The 12592-nt window shown below is 41.2% G+C and overlaps 1 protein-coding gene across 3 annotated transcripts in view; it reads left to right on the top strand.

Moving 5' to 3' along the window:
• The first annotated feature begins 3928 nt into the window (after positions 1-3928).
• The window catches only part of LOC103077341 (lysosomal acid lipase/cholesteryl ester hydrolase), a 36254-nt gene continuing 27590 nt past the window's right edge, over positions 3929-12592 (top strand). Inside the window, exons 1-3 of one of the 3 annotated variants that reach the window (XM_007470312.1) lie at positions 3929-4005; positions 6744-6855; positions 8912-9029. In XM_007470312.1, the coding sequence (XP_007470374.1) occupies positions 6745-6855; positions 8912-9029 (229 nt within the window). In that variant the 5' untranslated portion in view covers positions 3929-4005; position 6744. Of the gene's footprint in view, positions 4034-6743; positions 6856-8911; positions 9030-12592 lie in introns of those variants that run through there. The other 2 variants (XM_007470313.1, XM_007470311.1) reach the window with 2 other exon arrangements.

Raw genomic sequence — 12592 nt, 5'->3', positions numbered from 1 at the left:
GAGTGTAGAAAGATCATGTGAACATTATCTTGAATTTCCCCAATCTAGCTCCATTTTTCATTTTTTTCCATCCTGCCCCGTGAAGTGGAAGGATTATGGAGTAGACTATATTAACAGGTTCCTATGTCCTCCAGCTACTGATTGGGTTTTGTCAATGGGGAGCACTTTGCAGAACAAGGGAGAGAGACAGTGATGGTAGAGGGTTTATTTCTCTGGTTCTCTCCCTGCTAAGAGGCTAAGTGCTATGTCAGTCTACTGAAGGGTACTGTTCCTTTCAAGGGGGCTTCTATGAGACTCTTTCCTTCCGTTTTCCAGTAGCCATCTCATCTCTTTGGGCCTAGTGATGGCTAACTGCTGTGCTGTCTTGTGATTCCCCTACCCAACAACTGTTAAATAGTCCCTTTGTAAATCAGCTCTCTCAGTCATCCCATTTTAAGTGTCCTAGTTAGAATCCAAACTGATACAAGTCGTGATACCTGTTTTCAAAAAGCTGACATTGAGCGTTTCGGGTATACACCACATGAACAGGAAAGTTGAAGCTAGTATAAGAATAGATCCTCTGTAGGAGTAAGGTTGATGGTTACAAACTAAGATATTTTAAGTTGCATGTTCATGGCCACCTGCACATTATTCTATTATCCATTCCTTATTTTCCTCTTTTAGACAGATTAGCTGTAGAGATATCTGTACAGCATGCTGCAGGGTGATCAAAATGCTCTCTGAAGTTTTGCAATCTCGCTGTCATAAGTAATTATATCAAAGTAATTCTCACAGCAGTTTTCAGAGCAATTTACAGACCTTGTGACACACATGGTCATCAAATCATAGAGCATTTTATAGACAGCTCTTCATCTGGAACAGATTTATGAGGTCATTAGATAGGGCCTCTATAGAAACTGAGAAACAGAAAATAGAAGCTGAGACAGACTTGAGTCAAAACATTTGTATAGGGCTTCCCTGGTGGCGCAGTGGTTGAGAGTCCGCCTGCCAATGCAGGGGACACGGGTTCGTGCCCCGGTCCGGGAAGATCCCACATGCCGTGGAGCGGCTGGGCCCGTGAGCCGTGGCCGCTGGCCCTGCGCGTCCGGAGCAACGGGAGAGGCCACAACAGTGAGAGGCCCGCATCCCGCAAAAACAAAAAAAACAAAAACAAACAAACAAACAAAAAACCCATTTGTATAGACTCCTTATCTTCCACTCAAGATAACATAAAGCATAATATAATAACACAGTTCTTTCCCTGCTTTCTCAGTCCTCTAATATTGAGGCCCTTCTCGTTAACTGTTGAACTATTTCACAAGTCTGAGCAGAACAGACATTTGAGGACTTGCAGAAAAGGTGTGTCTATAGTCAAGCACCACAAGTCATGACTGGGTCACTCTTCCACTCCCTTGAGGCAGCTGCCTTCTTCTTTTGTACCCAACATGATTGACAGTGATAACATATAAAAGTTTCATAAAAACAAAAAATAAATATATTTTTTTCTAAATTTGAGGCAAGGAGAGAGGCCTTAATTTTCTGCTCTGACAGCTCAGTTCTGACTCACACAGGAAGGGAAAGGGTTGGAGGAGGAGGTGGAGAATCAGGAGAAATTCTAGAAAGTTGCCTACACAAAAAAGGAACAAGCCAGCAGATATAAAGGTACAGAACATCTTTTAAAGCTAATGCTGCATCTGCTAGTTCTGTCTATAGTTGCTTCCTTAACTACATTCAGATCTGTGCTTTCTATGAAATGCAAATACATTCTGCAATACTTGGAAAGACTGATCTTATGAGAGTAATTGTGAGACTGGCCTGGTTGTCTACAATTGGTTGGCACTTAGTATTGACACTGATTTCCATATTCCCAGGGTTTACAGGGTAACCAGGATCTTGTGGGAGAACCCAGCACTGCTGACCACTGTGGCCTTTACTCAGGTCTCAGTCTGCTCCCTTTCATGCCTTCTTTTCTCCTAAAGATCCCAGGGATTTAGCCTGGTTCTTCTCTTTGGAAGATTCCTTCTCTGTAATGAAATGAATGGTACAGACAAAAAGTGTAATTGCCCTCTCTCTCTCTCTCTACTTTAATAGCTCTTCTGAGTTTTTTTGTTTGTTTTTTCATTTGTCTGGTTTTTGTTTTGTTTTGAACCATGAATCATTTTTAAAATGATAATATGTTATAGAACTCCAACAGAAATTTGTGGATTATAATGTTACAAGGGGTATAGAAGGCACTGCAAACAAATTGTTTAAAGACATAAGCACAATTTCATTGTTTTAAAATATCATGTAAGTGTATCACAGAACAACCACAAACTCAATAATAAGCAATATTAAAATAAAACAACAAAAGCATTTTCAAATCAGTAAAAGCCAAAGTTCTCACAAGGATTTATGTGGCCATACATGATGGACTTCCCCATCCTTACCTCTACCCCTGCCACCCTCTGAATCTCCACCTGGAAGGCTCCCCTGCCCCAATATTGACAGGGCGATCTCCCCCATTTCCTTCAGGACTCAATTAGCCCCTTCTTTGTGACAAAGTGAAAAATGGCCTGCTGGCAGTTAAACTATTAAGAGGGAATGGAATAGAGAGCCCAGAAATAAACCCACACACCTATGGCCAATTAATCTATGACAAAGGAAGCAAAAATATACAATGGAGAAAAGACACTTCAACAAGTGGTGCTGGGAAAACTGGACAGCTATATGCAAAACAATGAGATTAGAACATTTCACACCATATACAAAAATAAACTCAAAATGGATTGAAGACCTAAATGTAAGACCTGAAACCATAAAAGTCCTAGAAGAGAACATAGGCAGAACATTCTTTGACACAAATCATAGTAATATATACATATATTTTTAGATCTGTCTCCAAAGGCAAAGGAAACAAAAGCAAAAAAAGGGGAGGGGGAATCTAGTTAAACTTAAAAGCTTTTGCACAGCAAAGGACATCACTGACAAAATAAAAAGACAACTTATGGAATGGGGAAAAATATTTACAAATGATATGATTGGCAAGGTTTTGTTGCCTTTCTCCTGAAAACCTTCCAATGGCTTCTTATCTTGGTCAGAAGAAATAGCAGAGTCGTTACAACTGGCCCCCAAGGCACCTCTAGGACTTCATGTTCTACCACTCTCCACCACGCGCATTCTGTTCCAGCCACGCTGACCGAATTTCGCTTACTAGAACCTACTAAGAATATTCCTGCCTCAGGACCTTTGCATTTGCTATTCTCTCATCTCAGAATACTCCTTCCCCAGTATCCACATGGCTCTGAGTCACCTCCTTTTTGTTTGTGCTCCGGTGTCACTTCATCAGAGAGTCCTTTCCTGATTACCTTGTACATGACATAGCACCCACCTTCATTATCCCTTTAGTTTTTTATTGCTCTTCATAGCACTTTCCATTACCTCATTTTTTAATTTATTCATGGTGTTTCTTCCTATTAGAATGTAAGCTGGAGAAGAGGGCTCTTGTTTGGCTACTATACCCCTAGTGTCTTAATAATGCTAGGCATCTTAGCAATAAAAGTAAAATGTACAGTAAGATTACTTTGCAGCAGGCACACCGCTAAGGGCTTTATACGTAGCATATAATTTCTTTTCATCTGTAGAGCCTATGTTTTCCGTGCTAGGCGCAGAGAGTGGAGGCCTTGCAAGAGCCCCTGGGGCAGAGCCGGGCGCAGCCACTAGGAGACCGGGCGGGTGCGGCCTGCAGGTGTAGCTGGTAAACGACTCCGCCGGGGAGGAGGCCGCAGGGCGCCGCACCTCTTGGTCCATGGCGCATGCTCCGCTTCAGCGGTAGACCCTCTCAGAAGCGGCGGCGGCGCTAGGCCTAGGCGGTGTCTCCACGGCACTTCCCGGCGGCCGGCTGCTCTGATTGGGGGCGCTGGTAGCCGGAGGCGGGAGCGGGCCCTGGCGTCCAGCCGTCACCGCCCCTTCCAGGTCCCAGCCGGGGACCCAGCCCCGCGAGCTGGCACTGCGGCTGTGGACAGCGGCCCGGGAGGATTGCTCCAGGTGAGTGCCGGCCCCGTTGCGCTGCCAGGTGCGGGTGCCGCAGCTTCGGCTTCCCCCCACTGGCTCTGAGGCCAGGGCCCCGCACCGCTTCCGAGGCTCATTCCCGCCGGCCCTGAGCCTCTGCATGCCGGCAGAACTCTCTGCGCTGGGCTCCGGCGCGTCTTACCTGGAGCACCTGCGGGTGCCTCTTCTGCAGGCGGTCGCCCGAGGCATCTCGCGGGGACCCAGGAATTGAGGGCTGTCTGGAATTTGCCTACCCTTTCCCAGGTGCCCTCGGGTTTCCTGGGCAGGCGCGGTCACCGCTGGGCTGCAGCGACAACCAGGATTTCTGATTCCCAGCTTCCCTCACCTCCTTCCTCCTTGTCTTTTACTCCCATTAACTCCCCCAGGTGGCCTGCAGACCACTCTAACTTGTTAGGCAAGGTGTGGTCGAGAACGGTTTGACATCGGTCCTGGTGAATATCTTGGCGATACTATTTAACCAGTTGGCATTTTGCTTCCAGTACTTAACTTGGGTGAGCCTCAGTTTCCTGGAAAAAGGACTTAACGGTACTGCAGAGAGTTGACGAAGGCGTAATTAACATAGTAGGTCGGAAGCGCTGCCTGCGGAAGTCTGGAGCATAGCAGGAGTTAAATGGGAGCGGAAATTATTAGTGGTGTTGTTATTATTAGAAAGCTGAATAACAAGCTGCTTTGGAGCTTTTCTTCAGCCACTGATCTCTGGACCGCCCTAATCCCATTTTTCAAAATCTGTCTTGTGCATCTACACTTTGCTAGGTCCTGGGGCATCAGAGTTGACTCAGATGCTGGCTCTGCCCTTGGGCTGGGGTAAAATGAAGACAGACAAGTACTTAATTGGATTGTTACAGTATAAAAAGAATTGAGATAAAAGTTGCTAAGAGAGCCCAGTAAAGTACATTGCATGCATCCTGGAGGAGGCTTTTTCTCTTTTGAACTTCTCAGTCCTCATCCTTATGACAATTACTGGACTAGTAGGTTGAAAAACTAGTGTTTTGTTGGAAGGAAAAATCAGCTGGGTGACATTTCCAGTTGAGTGGCTTCAGCTGTTATCTTCCTGGAGCTTCCATTGTGGACAGCTGGTCCAGGTCCCGGAGGATAGGCCTGAGTGGAAACGCAGGTACTGCGAGAGGCTTCACTGTTTCAAATTGTGGTTACAGACTTTCACTTTTCTTTTCAGTATACTCCTTATTCCTGAGTAATAATGGGCTTTTGGAAGGTTATATTTATAATAAAAGGTAGCCCAGAACTGTACAGCCCTTCCCAACCACTGTAAAGAAACACAAACTTGTGAGTAAGCACAGTGGGCTTGCTTTGCCAGTAGAGACTCAAGATATCATCCGCTCCTGTCTAGAAGTTCCAGGTTCACCACTGCTGGGAGAAATCACTGTAGCACCATCAAGAGATGCATCGACAGAAGGAAGTCAGTTCACTTTTGCAGTCTTCTGAGAACCAATTTCTTAAGACTTGTGGAATACTCAGTTTAAGCCCAAGTCTTAAAAACAGCTGTATTGTATTACTGACGTACAATAGCAGGGCGTATTTAGAATGTATAATTTTATGTTTTGATATGTATACACATGTGAAACTGTGATACGTCCAATATCATTAACCTGTTCATCACCCGCAAAAGATTTCCCTTTGCAACGCTTAGCTCCTGGCCCTCGTCTCCGCAGGCAGCCACTGATCTGCTTTACGTCAATAGAGATAAGGTTGCATTTTCTAGAGTTTTATAGAAATGAAATCATACATATTTATTTATATGGTCTCGCTTCTTTCACTCACCATAATTGTTTTGAGATCCATCCATGTTATTTTATGTGCATTCCTTTTTATTGCTGAGTAGTATGTATATATCACAATATGTTGACCCATTCACCCATTAGGGGCATTTGGGTTTTTCCAGTGTTTGGCTGTTGCACATAGAGCTGTTACAAACATTTTTATACAAGTCTTTGTATGGGTATACACTCATGCATCTTTTTGAATGATTATATTTATTTTAAAAAGTGTGGGAGGCCTGGGCTGTTGTCCCAGCTTTGCCTCTAACCATCTGGGTGTCCTTGGAAGAGTCACTTCATTTTGCCTTTAACATCCATCCTCAAGGTCTTTGCTACACTGTGATTTTGTGCCATCACTGCCAGAAACTAGATGGTCTTTGTTAATGGCTGGAGGGTCTCAGAAGCAAAGAGGGGTGGTCTTCTTTCCCTCTATTTCTCTTACAAGCTCTCTTTTCTTTCATTACACCTTTTCCCTTGGGTGTAATTTTATGCACTAAGGGAAGTGAATAGCTAGTGGGAGCAAGAGCTCATATCGCTGAACTTAAAAGTGTTTAAATTACAATTAGGAAAAGGTGGGAGGTTAACAGGCTCTGGAATTTGGGGGATCTTCCTTTTTCTCAGCCTGTTCTCTTCTGAGTCCTCCTTTCTGCTATTTCTCTGGGAACATTATGTTTAACCACCTGGGTGTGAGTGGGTGTTCTGAGCTCCAAATGTCACATATTAACTGGGGGTGGCGGGTGGGAGGTTTCCCAGTAAAAAAGAATTCCTCAGTTTTTGCTTCGAGGTATGGCTTGAGTCATTTGTTCTATATTTGCCCTTTACCTAACTTTTACTTGACCTAAACCTGGTTCAGAACTTTGTATGGGAGCATTATTTACCAACATAATTTTGTGTAGTAAAACTTTGTGTAGACAAGTAACAACAGACTGTTTTATACAGAATGAAAATGTGGCTCTGGTGTTTGGTGGTCTGTTTGGTCCTTGGGACCCTGCATTCCGAGGAATCCAGAGGGAAGCTGGCACCTGTGGATCCTGAAACAAATATGAATGTGGTAAGTTTCTCAAAGTCATCTGTTTTCAAAAAGGCATCTGTGATCAATGTTAATTATTTTCTGAAATCCAGTTATGTAGCTACACGAAGCCACAAACTCTATTCTCTTTATATCTCATTATGTTTTTCCCGTTCTCCAAATCTTGGATTCAGCTAGCTGGACTATACCTAAAAGGTAATGTGTATTTTACAAACCTCATTTACTGTTAAAACATATACTTCTTAGTAAGATAAGTGTTATTTTTATACATTCATTTCATTTTTAAGTCTCACTGAATTTGTTTAAACAACAATAAAAAAAAAGTGTCAAAACTTTGGAAGAATGCTAATACTCAATGTGCTGAACAAGGACAGATACCAGTGTCCATAGTTCAATACGAAAATCAAAGTACCTGAAAAAAAAATTGTTAGAACAAATAAGCAAAAATAATCCTTCGAGTAATGAAAACATTTCAAAGTTATTAATCTTAAGTAAGCAATTAAATCTGGAGATACCTTATTTAGGCATAAAATATCAGGAAAGTACATGTTGCTACAGAAAACAGCAGCTTTAAAACAGATGATGCAGTGACACAACGGAAGAATCAGGCAACCTTGGAGATGGAGATAAATTTATAGTCAGCCAAGAGAGTATGACCTGATATCCGGGTCTTAAGGTTACATTTTATTTCTTGTCCCAAATCTTTTCTTTTTAAGCTTTTTTTAAGTTAAAAGCATTTTTATTTAAAAATTTTTTTCCTGTAAGAATGATAAACTTAAATCCTTTTAAGTGTTTGTGGTAGAGAGAATAATGAGTACTTATTTACATTAAGTCTTCTGGATAACTGAGTTATCCATATGCCACTGAGCTTCCAATTAACAATTGCCCCATGGATTAATTGGTACAAACTGCTGTGTATAAAATAAATAAACGAGGATATGTTGTACAACACAGGGAATGTAGCCAATATTTTATAATAACTATAAATGGAATTTAACCTTTAAAAATTGTGAATCACTGTGTTGCACACCTGAAACTTATATGATATTGTACATCAACTATACCTCAGTTTAAAAAAAAAGAAAACAAAAAACAATTGCCCCATGGATCTTTCCTTATGGAGTAGTGAATTTGATCATAATTCCTTACTTTTCCTCTTTTCCCTCCAGTTTTATTGAGATATAATTGACATATAACATTGTATTAGTTTAAGGTGTACAACATGATGTTTTACACTACGTATATATTGTAAAATGATTACCACAATCTATTTATTTATTTATTTAACATCTTTATTGGAGTATAATTGCTTTACAATGGTGTGTTCGTTTCTGCTTTATAACTAAGTGAATCAGCTATACATATACATATATCCCCATATCTCCTCCCTCTTGCGTCTCCCTCCCACCCTCCCTATCCCACCCCTATTTACAACAGCCAGGACATGGAAGCAACCTAAGCGTCCATCGACAGATGAATGGATAAAGAAGATGTGGCACATATATACAATGGAACATTACTCAGCCATGAAAAGAAACGCAGTTGAGTTATTTGTAGTGAGGTGGATGGACCTAGAGTCTGTCATACAGAGTGAAGTAAGTCAGAAAGAGAAAAACAAATAGCGTATGCTATCACAATCATTTTATCTTTTCTTGTTCAACTCTACCTTGACATTCTAGTGCAGTTTTATTGGTCCATTGGTTAAAAACAGATTAATACTTTTTATGCTTCATTTCCCTGGATGGGGTCTCTTAAAACAAGGAAAATGGTAGATTACAGTATTACCTGGCATATTTAGAAAAGAAAGAAAGACGTGTTTATTTGTACCTGGGAGCCAGGATGGAAACAAAGAAGCCCAAAGCTATGGTAAAATAAGACACACTTGGTGTAGAACATGTTAAAATGGTTTAGCTGAACGTCTATGAGTAGAACACAGAGGTAAAACAAGTGGAGGATTTACTTTTGCGATGGGATGTCGGCTACTAGATTGAGCAGACTGAAATTTCAGTAACAATTCACTTCTTAAGTAAAACCTGGAGAATGTCATTGACACTTTGTCTTCTCTTTTGCTCTGCAGAGTGAAATTATCTCTCACTGGGGATTCCCTAGTGAGGAACACCTAGTTGTGACAGAAGATGGATATATTCTTTGCCTTAACCGAATCCCCCACGGGAGGAAGAACCATTCTGACAGAGGTATGGGTGTTTTCTGTGGTGAGAAAGGAAAGCTCTGAAAATTTAACAGCATTGCTGGAATTTGGCTCTTTTTTAATGTCAGTAACCAAGTTTAGATTTAACTTGGAAACATTGAAATGGGATTATTTTTTAGACTAAAGTACTCAACGTGTTACATTTATGCAAGGTGTATAAAAAACACTTCTTCTGTTAAAGAAATAAGGACAAGAGTCATCTAATTTCATATTTCGCTTAAAGGTTCAAAGGTCAGGTTTGTTTGAGGATATGCTAAAATCTCTGCTTTCTTTGTTATAAGGAAGCATTTCATTTAATAAAATGGTTTGAGCATTAAGTAGATAGCTCTTGCTGCTTGAAAATTACTTCATTTTTTGAATAGGTAATGTATTCCCATAGTTCAAAAATCAAAGAGAATAAAAAGATACACAGTGAAATACCTCCCTCCCGTCTCATTCTCCACCTCCCCAGTTTTTTATGTATCTTTCCAAAATCTCTTTATTTTAAATTTCTTTATCTCTAAAAAAATCTCTTTAGAAGCAAACATAAATTATTATTTTTCCTTGCTTCCCTTTTAATGTAAAATGTGGCTTATAATGCACATTCTTTGGTTCCTTGAATTTTTTACTTAATATTTTGGAGATTTTTCCATACAATACAGAGAGCACTTTATCATTTACCTCTGCTGATACATAGTATTCCACTGTATAACTGTACCATGATTTATTTAACAAGTGTCCTATTGATGGGCATTTAGACTATTTCTAGTCTTCGATTAACAAATATTGCTGCTGTAAGTAACCTTGTATGTGTGCAAGTTTATTTATAAGATACATTTTCAGAAATAGAATTTTTGGGTCAGAGGATATATGGATTTGTGATTTTGATAGATATTGTTAAATTGCTTTTCATGTGGTCTTGTTCTGGTAATTACTCTCATAAGCAATATATGAAAGTTCTTATAGTTTTGGCTTAAAATATATACATATTTTTTCTTTTTCTTATAACTCAAGCAAAACTGTGGTTTCCAATGCGGATTGAGGAATTTCTAGATAGATTACTTGAAATTGTTAGATATCAGAATAAGGGTCTGATCCTTAGTCAGTCATCTCTCCAGATGTAGCTTATTTTTTTTCTTTTAACATTTTCTGATTTTAGAAACTTTCCTTAGGAAATTAAGGTGAGATTAAGGTAATTGGATAACTATCTCTTCTTCAATTAAAATTTTATGTGAGTAGAAAATTTTTATTCAAAGCAAACTTAAAAGCCCTCTGTGTTAATGTGAGCTTTGTATCATTATCTGTTTTTCTCTTAATATAATCTGATTTATCCATGTTGTTCTGCCATAAATTCTAGCTATAATGAGCCTTTCAGTAATGTTACCTGGTCAAGACAGCCAATGCTGTTTTTGAAATTTAATTTCTAACTCTTGAGAGTTTTATGATTTACAGATCCTCTTAAAAGCATGTTACAAAATGAGCAATGAGTTACAGCAAGGGCTTCTATTTTTTCTTCTGCTCAAGGCACACAAAACATACTTTATTTCAGAGTGAACATATGATCTTGATTTCCTTCCCTTTTTTTAAAAGAAGTAAACCCTGTATACAGATTTCAGATCCCATATACAGAAAAATAGGTATTGATATTATTTCTCTTAAAAGTCATTAGTTGACTAATAATTAGTAGTGTGAGCCGTTGTTAAAAAATGCAGTGAACCACAGTAAAAACATGCTTAGAGAATGTGCCTTCTCTTCTTTTTCTATATCCACCTCTAGGCTTCTCTTTCCTACAGCAATTAAAGCAAATAGTGCCAGATGCCCTATGATATGTACCTCAACCACTGCAGGTGAAGGTGCTATGCCCTGGGAAGTGAGCATCCTTTTTTTTTTTTTTTTTTTTTGCGGTACGCGGGCCTCTCACTGTCGTGGCCTCTCCCGTTGCGGAGCACAGGCTCCGGACGCGCAGGCTCAGCGGCCATGGCTCATGGGCGCAGCCGCTCCGCGGCACGTGGGATCTTCCCGGACCGGGGCACAAACCCGTGTCCCCTGCATCGGCAGGCGGACTCTCAACCACTGCGCCACCAGGGAAGCCCTGAGCATCCTTTTTGATTTGCTCTCAGGTGGTAGGAAGAAGAATCAGGAGAATTCCGCCTGCCCCTAAATACTTCTGTGCTTTCTCCTCTATAGGCCTTGGATTCTTCATCTGTAAAAACAGTCGATTGGCTGGGATGATCTCAAAGTTCCCCATTAGTCTTTATCACTCTCTGGTTCTACGGGTTATATTCTATATCCATTCATTCATTTATTGGCAGGGGTGTGTGAATTGGGGCAGTGGATCCCCTTGGTTTTCAGAGTGGGCAACAGACTGAATGCACTCTAAACTAAGTCTGGTGATAGCATTTAGTCCCCACCCTTTTCCTCTGTTCTGCCCAGGCTTCCCTGTAGAGGCTCAGTGGTATGTATATAACACCTGCTGTGAGCTAAGCTCAGAGGCGAGTTTTGGATGAAATCTGTGACAAGTGACTTAGTTATCTAAAGGAATTTGTGATTCTCCTGAAAACTGCATAGGTGTTTCTCTGATGGTTTGCATTTCCATGGTCCAAGGCAGAGCACTGAGCTAAGGCTCTGCACTGTCCTTCACTCCCATTCAGGAGCAGTGTTGTCAGTGGTGCTAATTTGGCTTATTTAAGCCAGATAGACAAAAAGAATACACACAATCCTTCACACCCAACATGGAACCCAGCTCATCCATGCCCCTTCCTCTCCTGACTTCCCCCTCTATTAATCACACCCTCGTCCTCCTGGACCTAGACCAGAAACTGCATAGTCACTCTTGACTCCCATCCTGGAGGAGCTGTCAGGTCCTCTCTAGGCTCCACTGTTACATGGCTTCAGTTCAGCCCTTTCTTCTCTTTGCCAGGCCACCATCGTACCTTATGCTCTTGTGACCATTTACTTAGCCATCTGAAATAAGCTCAGAACCTGAGAGAGAGAAAGAATTTCAAAACAGTAATAGGGAAATTCAGTCTGCTTATCTTTTAAGAAATTAATGCTTTTAAGAAAATAATGCCATTCATCTGTACTATTTATAAGTCATTACAAGATAACGTTAAAACATTATTCATTTATCAAGGATGAAGTGAAGCTATTCCTCTTACCCTTCTTAATGTAGATTTTCTCAGTTTTTGTGTTCTTCTGTGATGCTGTAACCTTACCCCTGGGTCCAGGGATGCTAACAAAGGCATTCTTGTCTGTGGATAGTTGCTAAGTTGGAGTTTCTGTGAGGGGGCTAGAGCTGGGGATCTCCTATTCTGCTATCTTGCCGAGGTCACCTCCATTATTTATTTATAGGTACCACATTCCTTGTGGAACCTTAGTTTAGAGCTGTCTGGTGAGGGCTTCCCTGGTGGCGCAGTGGTTGAGAGTCCGCCTGCCGATGCAGGGGACACGGGTTCGTGCCCCGGTCCGGAAAGATCCCACATGCTGTGGAGCGGCTGGGCCCGTGAGCCATGGCCGCTGAGCCTGCGTGTCTGGAGCCTGTGGTCCGCAACGGGAGAGGCCACAACGGTA

The sequence above is a fragment of the Lipotes vexillifer genome, unplaced genomic scaffold, assembly GCF_000442215.2.
Source record: "Lipotes vexillifer unplaced genomic scaffold, Lipotes_vexillifer_v1.1 scaffold690, whole genome shotgun sequence".
In the NCBI taxonomy this organism is placed as follows: Eukaryota; Metazoa; Chordata; class Mammalia; order Artiodactyla; family Lipotidae; genus Lipotes; species Lipotes vexillifer.
The sequence above is the reverse complement of the archived record's forward strand: the minus strand, read 5'-3'. Positions and strand labels throughout refer to the sequence as shown.